This window comes from Rhea pennata, chromosome 4 (genome assembly GCF_028389875.1).
Source record: "Rhea pennata isolate bPtePen1 chromosome 4, bPtePen1.pri, whole genome shotgun sequence".
Lineage (NCBI taxonomy): Eukaryota > Metazoa > Chordata > Aves > Rheiformes > Rheidae > Rhea > Rhea pennata.
Genome location: NC_084666.1, coordinates 81527027 through 81542351, shown reverse-complemented (window position 1 = coordinate 81542351; position 15325 = coordinate 81527027). Strand labels below are relative to the sequence as shown.

At 46.4% G+C, this 15325-nt stretch overlaps 1 protein-coding gene across 7 annotated transcripts in view; it reads left to right on the top strand.

Moving 5' to 3' along the window:
* Nucleotides 1-15325, top strand: part of EPHA5 (EPH receptor A5) — a 165982-nt gene that overhangs the window by 79611 nt on the left and 71046 nt on the right. For all 7 annotated transcript variants that reach the window (XM_062574426.1, XM_062574423.1, XM_062574425.1 and 4 more), the window contains exon 4: nucleotides 14134-14289. In XM_062574426.1, coding sequence (XP_062430410.1) covers nucleotides 14134-14289 — 156 coding nt within the window. The remainder of the gene's footprint in view (nucleotides 1-14133; nucleotides 14290-15325) is intronic.

Sequence of the window (15325 nt, the reverse complement as noted above, 5' to 3'; positions counted from 1 at the left end):
CCAAAATCTGCCCTTCCCTGTGATCTGTGCTTGAAAAGCATTTTTTTTCCCCCAAAGGAGCAGGGGAAGAAATTAGTTAGCTGGAGCAAGCTGGAAGGAAAATGCCTTGTGCATGGTCAACAGCGGGTTGAGATAGCTAGTATTTGGTCATCTGTAGCAGGGCGCTGACTTCTCTGGGCAGGTAGGTAAGCACACATCTGGGCTGCCAAACGCACAGGGTCAGTTTTGTCACCCTCTGGCAACCCACCTTCTCCTGTCCTTCATGCCTAAAGCACTCAGCACCCGCGTGCCCACATGTCCATGAGGGTGAAGCGCTTCCCCAGGGTAATGGGGAGCCAGGCTGCTTTGGCACCAAAGTGCTGAGAAAACTCTGTAGCTCCTGTCCAGCTCCAGATTGCCCAGGAGAAGAGATTAGGGGTATACATGGAGAGGGAGGATTTGGGAAGCCCAGGCTGGGCTAGCCTGTCTCAGGAGTCTCATGGCAACCTGGCCCCACTCTTTGGGCTGTGGTTTATTGAGAAGGCTTTGTAGCACGTAAGGGATAACCTCCAAAATGTGACCCAAAGGACGAATTTCACTCTATGCAGAAAAGAAAGAGGTGCTGCCAGAGCTTAGTAAGCGTGGTGCGGCAAGCTGCTGTACCGTCGTCCAAGGGAAAGGGAAGAGGCACAGTTGTCCTCAAGGCAGAGCCTTGGGGACTTGAGTATTAGGAGCTTGGATCCTGGCTGAACTCTCCCCCTTACATCGGCCAGCAAGGAAATCTCTAGAAAAGCAAGTAGGTGAGGGTTTGAGCCCAGGCTGCATGTTTATGCCTTGCAACTTTTTCTTACTCTTAGGAGAAATAAACCTAGGATAGTTCCCTTAAACCTGTTGAGTAGTTGTAATTGTGGTGTTACTAAGCTGGAATGATCTATCTAAAGGTCTTTGTGCATGGATCGTAAAAGAGCTAAGTAGCATTACTGGACTGGGAAGCAATAAGCCACGGATTTATGGAAAAAAAAACCCCAAACTTGTCAGTTTTGCCTTTGATAAGTTGTTGATTTGTTAGTGTAAGGTGTTTGTGTGTTCTGCAGTGAGCATCAGAGTCATGTTTGGCTATCTGAGACAACTGACAAGTGTTCAGGCATGGCAGCTGACAGGAAGGGGAATTGCAAAGACCCGTTAAATCTACTGCTGATGGAGGCTCAGTCTGCATGAGCAGGTGGTGTGGTGCTGTAGGAACGGGTCTAGAAGGCAAAGGAGGTGAGCTGCAGCAGCAACAGCGACACGCCAGACGTCCTGTAGGGTTCCTGCTTTGGGCTGGCTCCAGCCTGGGCTCTCAACCCGCCTTGCGGCTGGGCCATGGTAAACGCATTCATTGCCAGTGGACATCTTCGAGTTTAGTCTCGTCCCCTAAAAGTCATTTTGCACCTTTTGCTGAAGCACAGCAAACTGGGGTAATGAAGAAGTTCACTCTGAAGATGCACTCCTGAACCAAATAAAAATTCAGCATAAGCACATTTGCAGTGTATTTTTACAGTGCTGATTTTTTTTTCCACGCTTTCTTTAGTTAGACCAATGTCCATTTTGGCATAGAAACCGGGTATGGTCCATAACATTTGTAAGTCAGTACCTGTGAACAGGATGTCTTCTCTCAAAAGAACCGTGATTTATCATTGTGTTGCTTTATAACGCTGCTGTTACAGGACAGTGTTTTAAAGCTAGTGCTGCTAGTTTACTGTTCAGCTAGCTAGCAGGTCAATCAAAGGCAAGACCTTCAGCAAACAGAAGGTCACTTCAGCACTGCAAAGAGGCCATGACAGAAGTCCAAAATCTACTTTTCTTCTCTAAGGAGGGTTTGGAAGTCCTTTCCTTTTCCTTGCTGTGAGCACCTGATGTTGATCTGGAGATATTCTAATGATGTCGGTACAGAGAAGATAAACTCTGTTTTATATAAATTAAGAATTTTCTTGTAATGAAGCCTTTTGTGGAAAAGAAGGAACAAAAACAAGAGATGAGGGTAGGCATTCTGCTTTTGAGTCGCAGCCATGAAACCGCTTTGTGGACTAACAGGTATTTTTCTGATGTAGGATTTTGGTTCATAACCAGTGCTCTGCTGGGGTACTTCCCAAACTTACATAAAATTAAGCCTGTAACTTAGAAACCGCAGCAGAGAGGCTCATGACTATTCATTTTAGGTTTTAAAATGTCTATGAGGTTGGGGCTTAGAAGGTGAAACACTTGCAAAGGTTGCAAGGTAAGACCTCACAGGGGCAAACTGGCACGTAGGGAAGTTGCAGCTTTGCATTTTGAGGCTTTGCAGAAAAGCGGGTTTATGTGACAACAAGCAGATCGTATTTGATCCCTGCAAAGATATAGGAGAGGTTTAATACTTAGCCTTTTGCCAAGGCAAAAACCTCATCGTTTATAATCTGTTAAGCAGCATCTCGTTGAAGGGAACTAACATAGCAATGTTGATTATTCATTTGTGTATTTGACAACTTTTTAAAAAAGATGAGAAGTGCTTTCTGGATGTATTCGTTTTCTGAATGACATACTGCTTCCAGAGTGAGCCACACACAGGTTTCATAGACCATGGCAGTACATTTTGATTTTTAAGAGCTATTGGGTAAATCCAGAGACTGTTAGGTAATATACTTAGCTTGAGAATGATAAGCGCGGAGATATGAAAGCCATTCCTTTTCCTGCTATTGAAATGGGAAGATTAGTGGAAATGCCATGGCTTAGAATTCATGAAGCAATGTTTCCCTAATCAGCCAGCAGACTAAATTGCTTGAATACAGTATATTTATATTTATTTGTTTTCTATGAGAAGACTGTGTAAAGGCAGGCTGAAACAGGTGTTACAAATTTATGTAGAAACCCTTGTACATAATATCCTGCATTATCACACTTATGTGCTAATTGCATTAAATCTGATTATCTAGCTACTGTAACATACTTGCTGCCATAAAAAACTTGATAAATACATATCCTAAAACCTCTGCAGGAGGAGCCTAGAGGTTAGCACGAGCCACAGGCAGGTTCGGCTTTGCCGCTAGCGTGCGGGGTAGGGTGCGTTGGTAGAAAAGCCTCGGCAAATTATTTACACTAAGAAGTTTGCTTTGCTGAAGTTAGGGAGAGATCGCTCGGGTTGCTGTGCCGGCAAACTGGAGGGGACAGGAACTCCTGGCTGAGGAGGCAGGAATGAGCTGCTGGGGGCAATAAACTCTTCCGCCGTTAGAGCTAGATCCAGTGAAGAAAACACGTGCTCTTTGCTACTCTCAAGGCTTGGCTGTCTTTGTGTTTCCCTGTTCCTGAAAGGGATCAAACTAGGAAATAATTCTGCGTACTCCTCACGCGTCCTGAAGGCGCGGTGCGCATAGAGGCGAGAGATGCTCCCCGGTAAAGAGAGCTTGCGGCACGGGGAGAAGATCAGGGATGTGAGATGGAGAAGCCCAAAGCCGCTGGGACAGTGAACTTCCCGGTCAGTGCCTTTGCAAGGGGAGCCCCACGAGCCCTGTAAACTTGCCACCAAACACTACCGCTACATCCTCACTACATCCTATTTTTGAGGTAATAGGAGCTTTTTTTTTTTTTTTTTAATTCAACACATACAAAATTCATGTTCCCTTCTCTCGGCCGAGATTTATGGCTGTGTAGAATATTAGTACTTTTGGATCACAGCGCTCTGGCAGCAGGAGGCTTAGCTTGCATACCTCTAGCCGCTCAAAAGCTGACAGCGTGTGCTCGTGCCTGCACACGATGTTAGCGAGGGTTATTAATTTCTTTTGGATGCAAACTAGAATTAGTGTCCCTTGGCTTTTCCCTAACTGAAAATTGCTTTTTAAATATGTAAGAATCAGAAATCGTTTCCTTGATACCAGAGTCCTTTCCTGGGCCTATCATTCACGCGATCGTTTGTCGTTAGGCGCAGCGGGCAGGAGGTTAATTGTAATTGCACGGTCACCCGGACTTTTGTGTGATTGAAGCGGAGTTTCTCTGCTGTGTCAGGTCCAGCAGTATATTATTTGGAAGCGTTAGTGCCAGGTTGCTCTTTAAATCTGCCAAGAAAGGGAGGAAGCAGTGATTTAAGCGTTGGATTTAGTGCTCTCTTCTTGCTGTCCGCTTCAGGCCACTTTACTAGCGACAGCAGAATGTGAGGGGAATTAAAATACAGATGCGTTGGACCTCTTAAAAAAATAAAACCGTGAACTAACTGAGAAGTTGGAACCCTTCATCTTTGTAACTTAATCCTGCATATCTTTGTTGACAACTCTATATGTAAATCACTAATTATTCTCAACTATTCAGTTCCCCTCCAGGAAATCCAAACTTGAACATTAAAGGCTGGCTGTAACGAATGAAAGCCTTACTCTGATTCCCCACAGGTTTTATTAAGCTGCAGAGAAAACACAAGGCTCCTTTGCATCATGAATAACCGTGATAGAGGGGTCAGCAACGTAGCTGCATCAGTGGAGATTGCTGGCTTTGGGGCAGTAGTCGTAAGCGCTTTATGGCTTCAGTATAACATACTTTTCACCTTCCTGGAGAAAAAGAGAGAGAAGGGAAGGGAGGGGGCTGCCCTTTTTTGGCCCAGCAGTTCATTCACAGACTTACCCGCCAGGTAGGCCCTGATGCTCCTGATCCAGGGGACAGTCTTCTGTGGGCAAGGTGACCTGAAGGGCTTCCAAGTTCAGGTCTCCAAGCAGGGCATCGCTCTGCATTATACTTGGAAGGGATCGTTTCGTTGTCTTCTCCTGCTTTTTTCAGGCTCGAAAAGGCAATCTTGGAAGGCAAAACTTCCCATTTGGATTTTTTTGTCTTTTAACCTACTTTCTCAGGAGCAAGGGAGACCTTTTTCTTCACCTGTCAAAGACCTTCACGTGGGTGAGCATGCAGTTAACATCTTGATGCCTTCTCCAGTGCTGGCCTTTTGTCCTTTTTTCCCCTCTACCTTTTCTTTGTGTTATTCTTGGCCGCCTTTCTTGAAGGAGCTATTGATTAAAGCACGCACGCTGCCTCAGAGCCTGCATATCAAGCTGCTCTTTTTCCAAGTTGCTCGATATGGGAAGAACATCCATTTTTGCACGGCAGTGCAGCTTTTCCCAGATACCTGCTCTGTGCAGCTTGCTCACTCTCTTTTTAATTTCTTTATTTTTTCCTCTGCTTTCTCATGCTGCTAAATGGACATCTTGTCAAATGCTGTTTGCCCAGACTGACAGCTACAGAGGTCTTGGAGAAAAAGCCAGATCCCCGCACATGCACGCGAACAAACAGAATCAAAATGTCAAGGCACAGGCGAGATATATCACTGTGCTTCCCTGTCAGGTTTGCCTAGTATCACCCCGGCTAAGCTGACGGAGGAACATTTGCAGCAAGTTAACCTATTTTTTGATGCTTAATTTCACATATTTATATTCAGTTTAGGGATATATGGACTGCTGGAGAGAAGGCTTTCAGTTATTCCGTGGTGAAACGGACTGTCCGCCGTTCGTCGCGCAAAAAGCCGTTCAGGGCAGCGAAGTCGCTTTCAAACAGCACTGCAATTAATAAAGAAAAAATAATTTCACAGTCTGTTGTTAAATTAGCGATTCTTCAGGGTGCCTGTAGTTCCGGGCAGAATTAATATGCACTCAGAAGCCTTGGGCAGCTTTGGTGCATATCATTTACCCGGGAGCTTCAAGAGCAAAACATAGAAGAAGAAGCCCTCGACTGCAAGTGAATTACTGCAATTATCTATCTAGCAAACAGTGAGGAACCTGCTTCACAAGTTATCAATAAGGAAAGAAATGTTTGGATCTGGATTGCATCTCCAGTTCTTTCAAGATGGAGGTAGCAGAAATGGCACCTGGAAAATGATGTGTTAAGTAACGCAAAGAAAAAAAAAATAGGCAGGCAGCAAAATACGTGTGAGCAGGGAGAAGAAAGTGTACAATGAGAGCAATAAATTTTCCTTGTGTTGAAGGAGGGTATTTTATAGTAGCTTTTTGCAAATTGAATGCATCTACATAAATAATGTAGCAACACATTTAATTGCAACTATTTATTTTTAAATTTGGCTGGATGACAGGAGAATTTCTGTGCAGAATAATGAACCCTGTGTTTTTGCCACTTATGCAACTTTAAAGTAAAATAGAAAAAACAAAAAAAAATGCAGCAAGTACTTCGGCTGCATTCCGAATCTCCGAAGTTTGGGCTGATCTCTAGCACATCTGAGAACAAACCACCAAAACGCAGAAGTACCTCTGTATTTAATCACTTCTGGGGATTGAGGAGGCCAAGAGACGTGCCTGGGTCCAGCGACGGGGGTCACTTGGCAGACTGGGGCCAGCATGCTCCCCGATACTCATCCCGGCATGCGCCCAGCATGTGTCAAAAGTTTAAGTTTAGTTCTTTGGGTTCTCCGGCAGCCCCTAGATTTTGGGGCTGTTAGGAGGACACAGCCAGCCTCCTCGCTTGCCCACTGCCTGTCGTGGACTATCATCCTGGCATTGGAGAAGGCTTTGAGAGAAGGTGGGGAAGATGACCTGAGGGATGGGACGCCGTGCGGGAGACCCAAGGCGGGCAGGTTGTGGTTTCTCCTTGCAAGGTGTACGTGCACTGGGACTGAGCCCCGGCCCTTGCAGCACGCCGAGCTTGTGCCCCAACAGTAGCTGCTCCCCCTTTCTCCTCTCTCCTCGCCTTCTAGTCTTCCCTCGAACGAATGCTTGGAACGAAAGTGGGCATCTTCTGTGAAGCAGAGTTGCTGCTTCTTCCCAAGTAGTTTTAGGAGGAGTGTTAATGCAGTGCGGGGGCGCAGAGGGACAGCGGTAATAAGGAATGGAGAAACTGCTTGATGGTCGCACGCTGACGTTGCACGCGTGTGGAACATTGCCTGCTGCGGGACTCAGCCTCGAGCCCCGCTGACAGCAATGCCTGGCTGCTGCAGAGCTGGTTAGCAGCCTCCGTAGCCTAGATTTGCAAAAACCGCTTCCCAGGAGTCACTCTGACGTGCATATACCCCTTTAGCACATGCAGTCTAGGCTACTGTAGACCAATTCCTTCGTGTTTTTTGTTGGAAGGACTGTAGGAGATCCAGCTGTAGCGCCCTCTGATGGAATTTGACCTGTGTTTGGAGTGACACGTTTGTCCACTAATTATGGAGGGACAGTTTTAAAATAGATTGTCTACAGCCAATCCTAGCAAATTAACCCTCTGAGACAGAGGTTCCTGAAGCTCCAAACAAGCAAACCATTCCGCATTTGAGGTAGATCTTGGATAGATCTTTTTGTTTAGGTTTTGGCATCACCATAGGTTGGCTTGTGCTGCCTGTGTTGGACTGAAACGCCGAAGGAGGTCAACGGAGGAAATGCTGATTTTCTGCTACCTAAAGATCTCCTCCGCACAGATGAAGTTATACAAGATACAGTCATCCGGCAGGAAGTATTTCGAGCATTTTAGTTCCCCTGAAAGCCTGCATATGTACTGCCTGTTCGTTCAGGCTGAATCCTTGAAACGTTGCTAGAGTAAACACACGTGACATAAATCATCACGATAAATCCTCCCAAATGTCATATTTCTTAACCACAATTGGTTGCAATTGTCCAAACCGCGGAATAATTAGAGAATCTGTCTCTCCTTGCTGGCCAGGCTCCAGATCTGTACAGCAGACTGAATCAGAAGACTGAACCTCTTTGCAATATTGCGCCAGCAAATGCGCGGCTTTGAAAAACACTGTATGAAATGTTTGAAAAACAACGTATCAAAATTGCCTTGCACTGCTTGTCAGAGCAAAGAAGTCACTGTGCATGCACTAAACAGCTTGCAGGAGCGGGTAGCTGCTAGTGACAGTAATATCATTTTCACTGGGATGTGACACTTCATCCCAACCGGTAACTCAGATTCCCTACTGAGTACTGAGTGCTCTCTGGTAAGGTGCCGGTTCCTCCGGGTTTTTTTCAGACAGGAAAGTTTGCAAAAGCAAAGCAGGCAGCCCCCTGCCAGCCACATTAAGGAAAGACAGCCAGCATTTCTCGTTGCTCTTTGGCAAGCCTTGGGATTGCAGTACGGTGGCCAGCAGAAGGTAAGAGCAGCGAAAAGGAGCCTGCATCAGGGCAGGGAAGCAAGTCCTTGGAAAGCCAAGCTAGCCCTGCAGCACCGGCCGCCTTGAAGATGCCTCCCTTTCTCCTGAGAACATTAATTTCCCTCAGCTTGCTTTCCTTCTGCAAAGTTGATCCCTGGCGTGTCTGCCGGGGTGAATCTCCTTCCCCACTCCTCCGCCGTGTTGCTGAGAGTTTTAGACTCCATTCAGGTTTCGGCCTCACCAATGGCTTTGAAATCTTCTTTGGAGCATGGTCAGAAGGCGCAGAAATCTAGCACGTTACCATCCTAACGTAATCGCGGGCGTTTTCACATGTATTGCATTCTGTGTGTTTTTATGGCTTGCAAATGCAGCTGCGTTGGGAATTTGATGACTTTTCCAGAGCGGTGCCTTGTGATAAAGTTTTATACCATTTAGGAGAAACACATTAGCGTCATTAGTAGCGGTTAAATCTTAGTTTTGCAGCAACTCCGCTCACACCGTAAATTGCCGCGTGACAGTTCAGCGAGTGGCGCCGTGGGGAAAGTGGTGTTTCAAGGGGGATGAAGTGGAAGTACTAATTTATTTATATTCTGGTTTTCAAGGTTGTTTTTATATTCAGAGCTCGAGTTCATTTCAAGGCAGAACGGCGGTAATTCAGCCTCAGTTGGAGGCGGGTTGGACAGAAAGGCATCAAAAGAAGCAGTATTTTCTAAAAACAAAGAGCGTTTCCCACTTGAGATATGCAAATCGGCTTAACCTTCAAGGTGAGCCGAGCCTCTTTCTTAGAGGTGCAAAGCACTGGGGTGACCCACTTCTTTTATTAGCTTTACCTATGGATTAGTGATGCTACTTCTTATTTGAGGTTTCTGATCACTGTAGCGACTAAATTTAGTATTGTGCAAGGGAGACCGCTTAGTTGCTACTTGAGCTTTATTTTTTGGGATGTGTGGCAGGTCCCTTTGGTCCTCAGCATTCAAGTACTAGAGCTTCTTGTCCCAGAACTACAGGGCTGCAAGGGGAGCTGGACCGCTGTCATCTCTCCTGACGTTTCCAGGCTTTGCAGGGCCGCCTTCCCTAACCTTTCTCTCTCCAGAGACAAAGCCTAAACCTGCTCTCATATTAACTTCTGGTCCTAATAGCTGAGTGCTTGTGTTCAAGGCAGTGGTTTTGCCTGTCGTGCATCCATCTGATTCTTTGGGAAATGAAGAACCTCCGAGGCTGATCCTCGCTCTCCAGCCCTGCAGCTTCACAGCTAGCTGGGGCCAGTCCAGGCGGATGGGAGCAGCGCAGCGAGAGGGGAAAGTGGCCCTGGGTGCTGGGGACAGCCTTCAGCCAAACCTGATGTTAAAGCTTGGAGAAAATAATCTCTGTCGCGTAGTCTCGGCCGTTGGATGGCTTGCTTTGGCTGCGGGTTCTCTGGTGTTCTCCACCTCTAGTATTGACATAGTACATGAAGGTTGGGCATGCCGTTTTCAGAGGCATCTTCACTGTAAAAGGCCCGGTGATTCCTTCTCCTTCCCCTCACCAAAAATCAGTGTTCAAAAATCCAGTTTCTAGCAGCACAACTCTTTGGAGCACCCAATTGCAAGTTTGAAAGCCAGTTTCCAACAGGAGGTTAGGCCAGGGGGTCAGCTCACAGCATCGCTGTTGCAAGAGGCCCTCGCCACCCGCCTTGGTTTCGCTGATCTCCGCTGGCTCACGCCAAAGTGCTCAGGCAGCAAGAGGCCACTGAGCCGTTGCTGCTCTGTGCCGACAACGTTTTGCAGTTGCTACTGAAAATAAAAAGAGTGCAATTGATTTGCTAGTACTGGGTGTGCTACTAACGGAAACACAGCCCACCTGTACCCAACACTAGCAGGCTATTTGAGGCATGTTTGCTGAATCTAAAAATACACTTTTTTTTCCCTCCAGCAACCTATTTCATTTAAAGACTATTTTCACACATCAGTGCCTGTTAATCAGTTAAGGAGTTATCAGTTTTAATATTAGGATGAAAGAAGCTGGTGTCATTAACAGCTTAAACCTCTATTTCATTTCTTTTCCGCTGTGTTGCAGCAGATTAGGGGGAATCCTAGGCTCATCTGACTTCTCCTCCCCTCCCTACCCCCTTGAAAAGGGAGATAGTACCATTAAATGAATGACTGTATCATGATAGTCCTAAGTATACTTTCAAGAGTTGTTGAATAAGAAATACTGAGATAAAAATAAAGAAGGCTTCTAATAAGGTTTTATTAGAAATTAAACCCTAGATACCCATGCAATTTTAAATGAAGTCATGTATACTTTATGAAGAGATTTTAAGGTTGACTGACAGAAGAGGAACGGTAAGATAAGCGATCAAAACTGAAGGTATGTAGACGTAAGGCACTGGCTGTTTGTGGCACTGTTCTTCTCTGAATCCTTTCTACCAAAAATCTGAGTTACTGCAGCCAGAGGCAGAAAATCAGAGTGTACCAGCCAGTGCTCTCCAGCCTCCAAACGAGCCCTCAGGTGAGAGATGGTGTCAGTGGGTTCCTCTTCCCTGGAGTCATGCAGCTGTGTTGAACCCATGTGAACTTCTAGCTTCCACTGCACCCTGCAGCAGCGAGTTCCTCAGCTTAGCTATTTGCTGAGTAAGCAACAGTGACATCTTGTTTATTTTGAATCTGTCCCTTGCTGGTCTCGTTGATAACCTCTAGACAAACCTCATGTCTAAAATACAGCATGAATACTGTGGTGCTTTTGCTAAAACCTAAGGTCCGTGAAGCAAGCAGAAGACCTGGTGGTGAGTGTCGCATGTGCTGCCTGCCTGTCCAAAGTCCTGGGCACCACTGCCTTCTCTGTAGCATGGTATTCCAGCTCTGCAGCATGCAGCACAGCTGAGAAGGTTACTCATGGCATCCCTCCAATATCTTGGCCTCTTCCTCAGGGCCTATGCTGGGCTGGAGGTTGTGCTTGCAAAGAGCCACTGAGTGTATTGTCTTGACCGAGCTGAAAATGCAACGTACAGAGTGGTTGCCATCAGGAGAGGTCCCTAGACCTCTGCCAAGAGCTGGCAGGCCGTGCTGCAGGATCTCTGTGCAGATCCCCTTCAGACCTTCTTCCTGAAGCATCTGCTGCCAGATGTTGGTCTGAGGACACCTTTGATCTGACTTGGTGTGGCAGTTCTTAGATATATTTTAATTTGCTGTCCTGTTTTCTCTTTTTTCCTCCTCATAGTCCATCTGCTGTCCTACTATTCTTTCTTTTTAACCAAAAAGGTTAAACCAGAGATCTTTCACTTTAGGTTTGACAGTGCACTACTTTGCTGGCTGTTTATTACAGGGATTTATGTTGAAATTTTCCATGAGAAGGAACCTGCCTGACCTTGGGAAGCTTTCAGATTACACAAAAATTGGTTCAGTTGAGTTTCATTTCACTTCCCTCATTGAAGCATTATGGGTTGTAGGCATCGCGTACATCTGTTGGCATCGTACTTGTTTGTGAAAACAAAGCATTCCCTTCAAGCAGAGCTATGTATCGTACCATCATTAGCAGACTGCACCTTGTTGAAAGTCTATCAAAGACGACTGGCTTGTTTTGCATTTGCTGCTTTGCACCAAGTAGAAGCATAGTAAACTCTTGTGCCGTAACGATTTTCTGTCTGTCTTGATGGGACATAATGAGATAAATTCAAGTCCTTTTCTGAAGGCTAATTACATCGAGTACACACTAGACATTGGCTGCCCTTGTTACAGCGCTGCACGTTTTCGTGCTTTCATTTCCCCTTCTCTACTGTCTGCACGTGCAAGTGAGTTTGACTGAGCTTTGAAATACAAATTACAGGCTGGAGAGGAGCTGTTTGGTGGTCTCCTTTCCTGGAAGACTCTCTAGAGAATTCCTTGTGATGGATAGGGCAGTGTTTTAAGGTAGCTGTGAAGCAAATAAAAGAACAGGATTCTGTGCCACAAGGTGAGGAATGTGCCCTAAACCACAAGGGCAGCTTGTGGCATGTCCATGAACAGTCTTCTAGAACAGATTTAGCCCCAGATGTGCTCTCGAGTGCTGCTATTTACAGCAGATATGAACGACCGCATTTTTAAAGGTCCTCAATATCCCAAGGTAGGAAGAGGTGGTCGTCTCAGCTCAGGGGTTTTTAGGTAGGCGCCCGACCACTAGTTTGGATTATCACTGTACCTTGGTACCCTGATCCTGATGTTTGGGCAGAAAAGAGCTGGACTGTGTCCTGCCAAGTTCACAGCCTAGCTACAGAGCAATAGTTGGGTGCGGAGCAATTTGGGAAATTGGATCTCTAAAACCCCTAAGATTCTCTATTCCTATTAGTTAGTCTCTTCCTGCCTTATAGGAGGCAAAGGAACTGTTTTGGTCGCTGCTGCAGCCAGCAAGCGCAGGGCCGGGCAGCTGTGGGCCTGTCAGATGGGCTCGTGAGACAGCAAAGGAGCGACCGGGAGCCCAGCAGCCGCCGGTGCCTCGGGGACCAGCTTCAGGGTTGCATTGAGCTGTGTGCGCTTCCCAAGGAACAAAGCAGAGCTGGAGGCAGGGCCTGGGAGAGGCTTCAAGGTGGTCTTGAATTGCTCTCCTTGGGCAGCAGAGTGATCTGCTGGCTGGCTCTAAGAGGAATTATTTTTCCCCCCGTGTTGGAGATGGCTGAAATGAAATTAGTTTCTGTATCAAATAAAACATGTTTTTTATGAGCTGATAGGCAAGTTTCCAGTCTTTGCTGAAGAAGGGAACACATCAAGAAAGTTTCCCTGGTACTGTAAAAGCTAGAGCCAGCTGTGGAGCTTGATCTTTCTCTTAGCCCTCCAGAGGGAAAGGGGATTCACAGTAAAAATGGACACGTTGTCCATGGTGAAGATGAATTCTGCCATTGCATCCTCTGGCCAAATCTTAGCGCGTGACCTTCATGCTGTGATTGTCCAAGGCATTCCTGGTGGGATAATATTAATGCTTTTGCTACAAATTCGTTTTCTTTGCAAACTACTTATGACTTAGAGGTCTGAATGGAGGTGGAAAGGTCCTGTGGTTTCCAGGTGTATTCCACCTGAGCATCACTGATGGCATGTTGGTCACAATTATTTTCAAGCCGCTTGAAAGATAAAAAAGGTAACAGCACTTTGGAACAGGGGAGCATGTTTACGTGTCTCTGCTTTTTGAGAAGAACAGCAGATCTGTGCTCTGGTTTCCCTCTCGAGAACTGCGGCTTTGTGATTCTACATCCAAGCAGAGTTGCAAGGCCAGCTGGCTCTTTCCTAAAGTTGTGCAGGCGACGTGCAAAGCTGTGGCTGCTGCTGCTCACGGCTGAGCGTGCGCACACGGGCGGGTAAGGGCAGAGTGCTTTGCTAAGGTGAGGAAGTGCTTGTTCCGGGAGACCGGAAACAAGTGAGCAATTCAAATTATCAAAAGGGAAAAAATATCCCAAGCTACCCTTAACTAATACAGTATATTTGTGGGAGCATAATTAGCTCTCGTGCCGAGTCTTTGCGCCCTGTCGCACGTACACGTTGGAGCTGGAAGGACTGTATTGTACGGCGGATGTGCCTGAGTCAGAGCAGTCTGTCTTACATGGAGCGCTTCAAAATTCAACACAGGTTTTTGTGGAAAAAACCCTAGGGAGGTAGCCTTATCATGGAGTCTTAAAGCCATCCATCTCGGGATCCTCTAAACCCCTATATTACTATTTATTTGTGGAGACATTGATTTCTGGGTCCAGAAGATAATAAGCAAAAAACACGAGCTGTATTTCACCTGTTTTTCAAAGACTGAATGAAAAAAAAAAAAAGAAAAGAAACCCAAAACAGTGCAATAATGTTTTCTAAAGCAGAGACATAAGATCTGTTAGGTCTAATGCGTTCAACCTGGAAAACAAATAGCTGGCAAAGGCAGACACTAGAGGAAAAAATAGTCTGCAGAATCACATTCTCTTTTGGTACAGATATTTAAGTATGCACGGTCTATTAGTGGGAGAGCTGTTGTAAAATATTCAAACCAAATAGCTCGCGAGTGTTTGTCTGTTTTCTTTCCAGCTGAAGATATGTTTTTTAAAAGGAAATGTGACGAGACTTAATTTTATGATGGGAGAGCTTAGCCTGTGGTTCTTCTTTTTACAGTATGCAGACCTGGGTTCTTCAAAGCTTCACCCCACAGTCCATCCTGCAGCAAATGTCCCCCTCACAGCTACACGCTTGATGAAGCATCCACATCTTGCCTGTGTGAAGAGCACTATTTTAGGAGGGAATCAGACCCACCTACAATGGCCTGTACAAGTAAGCATGTGCTTATAGGGTTGTTTTTAATCCTTTTGAGCTGTTCTTGTACTGTGACTAGACATTATGCTCATAATTACTGTGCTTTGACAGGCTCTGGGCTGGAGCCTGGACGCTCTGCACCTAGTCTGAGCCCCTTGTAACGTTGCTGGCGCTTTGTCCACCTTACCCCGGTTACATGAGAGAAGACTCAGGCCTTTTGCTTCTAACGCTGGCATTAACTCCAGGAAGCGTTTATTTAATAATGTGCAGCGTAAGGTGTCGCAGCAGATGCTCCATCTCTTGCAGCCTGCTTTGCAAGAGTGCCAGAGACCACCTCAGCCAGCAGCATGGCGTTTAAGAAACGGCCCTGGGTGCGAGCTGGCGTGCGCGCGCGCAGGCAGCAGCATGGGGCGCGTGTGGGCAGCGCTTGCCAGCAGTAGCCGTGGGTAGAACATGCATGGTCCTGCTTAGCATCACCTCTCGGCTCATTTTCAGCAGACAAGCGGAGAGAGAGCCCTACCTTTTGAGGCCACCTGGAGGTGGTTAATCTTCAGGGTGGCCGCAGAGCTCTGCAGAGAAAGCTGCTTCTCTAAACTAATAGCAAAAATACGGATTTTATCCCATGCTGTAGGGGGAGGGAGGTATAACAGGCAGATTGGACTACTGGGAGTCAAAAGAGAGGTGGTGGAATCGATGATTGCTTAATTTTGCCCTTTTCCTGCAGTCTGTGAGCTACCTTCTCTGCTACAACTTTGAAGCTTCTTGCTCACTTTGTTTCAAACGTTTAGGCCCCCGTGATGCATACCCCCCACTTCGTCTCACTAAGATCAGTGTAGCCACTAGGCTTTGCTGGACCGGGTCTGTCATGGGCCAGATGTGGTTTTGCAGTATAAAAGAAGTTAAAAGGAACTGAAGAGGAGCTGAACTACTGGGGCCGGAGCAGGAAGAGCTTCTAGGAGACTTTACTGGTGGAGAAGCAGGGATGTAAGTTCGTGTGCTCAGAGCTGCTGGGAAATGGTGAAGAGAGAACTTCCTTCCTGTCTCCTTGCATCAT